At 26.8% G+C, this 6808-nt stretch overlaps 1 protein-coding gene across 1 annotated transcript; it reads right to left on the reverse strand.

The window, feature by feature from the left end:
* Positions 1–535: 535 nt before the first annotated feature.
* On the reverse strand, positions 536–3698 carry LOC140178882 (uncharacterized). The gene is made up of 2 exons (XM_072216114.1): positions 3074–3698; positions 536–1339 (listed from the first exon to the last, which is right to left on the reverse strand). The coding sequence occupies exons 1-2, from the start codon at positions 3454–3456 to the stop codon at positions 709–711; spliced, it is 1014 nt and encodes a 337-aa protein (XP_072072215.1). The 5' UTR covers positions 3457–3698; the 3' UTR covers positions 536–708.
* Between the last annotated feature and the right edge of the window lie 3110 nt (positions 3699–6808).

A 6808-nucleotide genomic window follows, 5' to 3' on the forward strand; every position in this document is an offset into this window, starting at 1 on the left:
TCTTCCAATGCCTCTACTTGTCGTTTGCCTCTATGATTCCATTTTACACTATAACATTCACAAAAGCAGGGAAAGACCAAATCTCATGAGCGAGATCCATTGCATTAAGGCGTGAAGGATTGTTTCGTTATCATTTCTACATCTTGGGCACATTGCTGAAATATTTGAAAATCTCTGGTCGATCAAATTGAGCATAGATAATTTTTCATGGGCTGCTCTTTACAGAAAATTTTTTACTTTGGATGATAATTTTAATCCCAAATTAATTTTCAGAACGTTAAATTCGTCATTACCGTTAGAATTTGCTGGTATTCTATTGCTTATATTAGATATAAAAACTTCATCCTAATTATGTTTAAAGATTTATCTCTTGAGTTCCCTCAATATTATGGTGTTTATTATAATGATAAATATTTAAATTCAATTAAATTTTTATTATATTAATTATTTAATTAAATAATACATATAATAACAATAATAAATTATTATTTGATACATAAAAAAATTGAATTCTCACTGCATACTTATTCCCAACTTTGTGTGTTGTGTGCATTGTTGTATAATTAGATTTAGTTTTCCTTGTATCATAATCTTTATTTAATGTAACAAAGAATTATTGTCCCAAAAAAAGAACTCTTTTTTCTCCTTTTAATTTAAATTATTCTGAATAAATTAAAATTTTACTACAATTCACTCCAAAATTAAATATTAGAATGAAAAATCAGATGTTTGGCCAAAAGAACTTTTACAATAGGCAATAGCTGCGTGAATGGAATTATTATTATTATTATTATTATTATTATTATTATTATTATTATTATTATTATTATTATTATTATTATTATTATTATTATTAGTAGTAGTGTATAATGAAAATCCTTCATGAATTGGTGTAGTGTCACAAGAATTAGGTTGAGATCTCCTCTTTGATCTACTACCTTTCTTATCTGCAATGTTCATTCCCATGGCATTGAATATACCTCTAATTACTCCCAAATCCATCTCCAACTTTCTTGATGATTTTTTACAACTTCTAAATGAGCCACATATGATTTCATCCTCAAATTCCCAATCATTATTATTATTGCTACTCCTTGTTATTCCTTGATCCTTCTTTACATTGCTTCTTCTAGTATTTGTGGGGTTGACCAATTTCTTTTGATAACATTGAAAATGTTTTTTGCTTGATGACTTGTTATGTCCATTATTGTTGTTGGGTTGGTATAGTGGCTTTATAAGAGATGCTAATATGGCCCCAATATTTATACCTCTAAATTTTATTAACAACTTCGTCATGCCTCCATTGCTTGTTGTTTTTGTTGTGAAGTTTGGTTGTTTCCTAGCATTGAGATAATATTAAATTTGATCATTATATATTGCTCTAATTACTAATTAGGAGAACTTACGCATGATTGATGTGCTAAATGAAACAGTTTATGAGAAATATGGTTGTTATTATTTGAATATTTGTATTAGACACGAACAAAATCCGTTTTTTTTTTTAATTAAAGGTAAAGTATATTTTTTGTCTTTGAAATTTGACACAAATTTCAAAAATACTATTAAGTTTTATTTTGTTTCAATTTTATTCCAAAAATTTTCGATTTGCATCAAATATACTTCTGACAACTAATTTTTAAAAAAATTTAAGACCAATTCAACAACAGTTTCATAAAAATAACCCTCAACACAAGCAAATCAAGCGTAATTTTCATGCATTATTATTAGATTGGTCTTAAATTTTTTGAAAATTTAGCCATCGATGGTATATTTAATACAAATCGAAAATTTTTAGGACAAAATTGAAATAAAATAAAACTTAAGAATATTTTTAAAACTTTTACCAAACTTTAGCGATAAAAAATATACTTTATCCTTTAATTAAATATTTCAAGTTTCCCTAATGGTTTTATATATGCAAGCGGTTTTATAAAATTTTAATTTGAATTGAAATATACATGGTCATTAAAATAAGAAAACCAGCATCGATCGAAATCATGTTTAGCTAGTGAAATTATATGTTTGTTAAATTGTTATCACATTCACCCACATGCTTAGCTTGTTTTAGTTGATGATAGATTACATACATTGCTCAAATAAAATTTGAACAAATAAACTTTTTCTACAAAATTTTCGCACTGCACAATTCATTTATGTATAAGGAGTTGATTAGTTTGATCATTTTTATTTTTATTGTCAACAAAAACAAAAATAAAACATGAAAATATGATTGGTTACATATTTTAAAAATATTTTTAAAAATGCAACACAACTAAAAATGACATTTCTTTTTTCTGAAATTTTCTCTTGTAAGAGTTAAAAGATATTTCCAACTCAAAAGACTCAACTCAAAAGATTGTGATTTCACTCTTTTAAATGATTATGTGCATTGTTCGAATCTATCATAATTTTTTCTTTTTTCTTTTTATTTAACCCCTCTACGTTCTCTATTCTCTCATCAAATGTCAAATCCCTTTTTTTTGTCATCAGATATATTTGTAACTTTTATTTTGTCTATTTGTGGGACTTAACTAATGCACATTGTCTTAAAAAAGTTAATTGACTATTTAATCATCATTTATCAATTAAAAAAATAGACATATTTTATAAAATTAATTGTTAACTTATAATAAAAATAATTTGATTAACTAAATTGTGCGCTTAAAAAAAAATAGATTAACTAAACGTATTTTTATTATTTGGTAATAAATATAAGTTTTAATTTTGATGATGAAAAAGACCAATTAAACATATTTCATTATTTTTCTATTTGAAAACAAAATTCATTTTAACCAAACAATCATAAAAAATCTAAGAATCTGAAAATGAAAATAATTTTTAAAAATAAAAATAAAAAATATTTTTACAAATCAATCCGCCTCTAAATTTGTTTCATATATTCAAACAACAAATAATTATTAAGTATTGGATGAAGCAACTCACATAAAAGATAAGTACGTCTTTTTCATGAAACAGAAATATGTGTGCTGAGTTGATTTATAAAATTAAAATGAAAACAAGCAACACATTTCTATTATTATGTTTATGTTGTGATATGCATATAAATACATACCTAGAAGATGGAGCGTCCATATTATGGGTTCCCCTCTGAATTGTTGTTTGGGCTTCAGGTTTATGAGGATTACTCTCCATTATTAATCCAACCCCTGGATTATTGAACATTAATGCACTAGTATTAGTATTATTATTTGTTGTATCATCACCATTAATAGGAGATGACATGCATGGAGGCTCATTATCATCAGCAGCATCATCTTTTTGGAGGGACAAAGATATTGTTGATGAAATTGATATCCGCAACTGATGATGATGGAACTCATGATCCTTATCATTATTGTTGTGCGGAGACGGCGACGACGACGGCGAAGACGATGCATTGAGTTCAATTTCGATGTATGAATCATCTTCATCCGTGGAATAATAATTAGCTTCCATATATATGGATAAGTAAAAAGCTAATCAAGGAAGGAAATAAGTAAACAGCTTTAAAGTTGGTTAAATAATCAGTTTACTTGTCAAGTTAAATAAATATTAAAAATTTGAATTTAATTTTGTACATAAATAATTATAATTTATGATAAATTAATCTTTGATCTACTGGATGATGAGATATTGTGGAAAACAAACCAAATATATGACACTGGCTAGCTCTACTATAATTATTGAATTGTGATGTAACAAATTGTAAATAGCGAATGCAATTAGTTCTTGTTATGAACGCATGCCTAGTGATCCTATATAAATAGGTTTATGGGGCATATACGGAAGCATATATTAGCTAGGTAACATGTCACAATCTACTGAAATCCTTGAATGTAGAATAATGTTTGATTTCGTCAACAAGTGTCAATTATTGTGTCACGGACTCTCCTTAATTTTCGACTTTTGTTTCACTAACAAGCAAGAATCTCCTTGACTTCAGGTTCAGGCACCACACTTACACAAATTTTGTTCTTTAATTATAGGGATATCAGTGGAGAAAATTGAATATGAATATTCACACGGATAACTTTATCTGTGAAGATGAGAATGAGAATGAGAATAAAAGTTTATCGGTAGATAGAAATTTTACGTGCTGATGTTTTTTTATTTTGGTGTTTATACAATTTTAACAATATTTAAAAAAATTTGTTTGAATTAAAAGTAATATTTTATTATTATTTAATAATATTTAAAAAATAAAAATAAAAAATATTACTAAAATATAAAAAAAATATGACTTTAATTTAACCATACTTAAAAAAGTTTTGCTAAACTTATATAGTTATTATAAACCCTATATAACCATAGGCACTATAAAATTTACCAAAAATTTAAAAGAATAATATTGTATTACTCAAAATAAAAGATAATCAAATGGGGAGATATTCAAATAGTTTTTATTTAATACAGTTTTATCTAGTTAAATATATTAAATTATTATATAAACTACATGTTTAAATACTTCACGTTTTACACGTGAGTCTAACTTAACTTTAAAATTTTTTTCTTATTTTAGTCAATCATTTTTTTATCGATATTCTTTGACTGTTTCTTAGCTCAAAATCCTTACTTTTATGCATGATGTGTAATGCTACATTATATGCAAATATTTTATTGATAATTATTTTATTTCGGTTCCATTTTTTCTATAAAGACATAATTTATCGAGATCTCATTATTTTTACAATTCTGTGAATCTTCAAGTACCTGAATGGCTTCTGGTGTTAAAATTACATAAGAACTTTGGACAACTACAGATTACTATGTCTTTATCTTTTTTAACAGGAATAGTATTTACTTCTTTTCTTTTTCGAAAATTTTTGTCTTTGGAACCAACAGACCTACTACGCTTCTGACATGAATTTGTTTCGGTGGCCATTTGTCCAACTAGGACATCAATTCGAATTGGAGCATTTTCAGCTAGTATATAGGATTTGGTTATCCTCTTTGTATGAGAAGATGCATTAGACAATTCATTTGTTATTCTTTGTAAATGTATAATCTTTTAACTTCTAGTTCACATGTCCTGATCGAGGATCTAAATGCCTCAAAGATGATACATTCCAATTAAGTTTCTTTTCAAAAAGCTTATTCTCTTCCTTTAATGTTGAAAATTTTGATTCATCAAAATGACAATCTAAAAATTGGACTTCAAATACCTCTCCAGTTAGTATCTCAAAATACTTCATTATAGAGAGAGAATCATAACCAACATATATCCCAAATTTTCTTTGGGGTCCCATTTTGGTGTGATAAGGTGGGACAATTAAAACATATATCGCACACCCGAATATTCTCAAATGAAAAATATTTGGCTGCTAGCCAAAAGCTAATTGCAGAGGAGAGAATTGGTGGTAACTTATTGGCTTTAAGCAAATAAGTGCTGCAACATGTAAAATAGCATGCCCCCAAGTAAAGGTTGGGAGATTTGTTCTCATAAGTAAGGGTCAAGTAATCAATTGGAGTCGTTTAATAAGTGACTATGCTAGTCCATTTTGTGTATGAATATGAGCTATTGGATGTTCAATACTTATTCCATTGGCCATACAATAAGCATAAAAAACTTGAGAGGTGAATTCACCAGCATTATCAAGACGAATTGTTTTGATTGGATTTTCTAAAAATTGTATTTTTAATCAAATAATTTGAACAAGTAATCTCACAAATGTCAGGTTGCGAGAAGACAATAAACACACATATGACCATTTTAAAGATTTGTCTAATAGGACGATAAAATATCTAAAAGATCCACATGGTGGATGAATAAGTCCGCATATATCGCCTTGAATTTTTTTTAGGAATTCAGGAGACTCAAATCCAATATTTGCTAGTGATGGCCTTCAAATTAGATTTCTCTGAGAACCTATATCATAACAAAATTCACTAAATTTAAAAATCTTATGGTTTTTTAGTGAATGTCCATGCAAATTTTCAATAATTGTCTACATCATGGTTGTTCTAAGATGATCCAATCGATCATGCCAAATTATGAATTTATTTGGGCTAATAAACTTCTAGTTTATAATAGCATGTGATTCAATTGCACTTATTTTAGTATAATATAACCTGTAAGACCCATAATTTTCAAAAAAAAATTATTATGAGTTAATTACAATTTATTTATTCATTAAAGACTTTATTTTTAGAAATTATTTTATTAAAAATAATTAAATCAAGTTTTGACAATTAAATTAAAAATTTTACTTAATTTTATAATTATTGAATAATTTTATATATTTAAATTATAGAGCTTAACAGTTGTAAAAGAATAAAAATTTTATACAATTTAGTTAAATAATAGAGATTCTACAATTTAATACTTTAATTTTTTAAACAAAAAAAAATTAATTATATTATCTTCAATTTTAAATTAAAATATTTGATTAAAAGTCAATTAGTAAGCTAATAATCAAATAACATTTTCAAAATAATTTTAATAGATTAAATTAGATTTTTTATTATTATTATTGTTATTATTATTATAATTATTGTTGTAGTAGTAGTAGATCATTATTATTATAGTTATCAGAATCGGACGGACCGGCCGATTCGGTTTACGATGCAGACTGTTTTTGCAATTAATCCGGTCAACGGTGGTCAAATTTATTGAAAACCGGACAGGTCAATGCAAACCGGTACGGTTCGGGTACATGAACACATGAACCGCGCATCTCCACGGTGCACCAGCGGGCATGCTGAATCACACAAAAACGGGATTCGAACCAGGAACCTTGTGCAAAAACTTCAGCTCCCTTGCCACTAAGCCAAAAATTCTTCTTCTGTAATTATAGGCTAATAATAATAT

Source organism: Arachis hypogaea, chromosome 14, assembly GCF_003086295.3.
Source record: "Arachis hypogaea cultivar Tifrunner chromosome 14, arahy.Tifrunner.gnm2.J5K5, whole genome shotgun sequence".
NCBI classification, from domain to species: domain Eukaryota; kingdom Viridiplantae; phylum Streptophyta; class Magnoliopsida; order Fabales; family Fabaceae; genus Arachis; species Arachis hypogaea.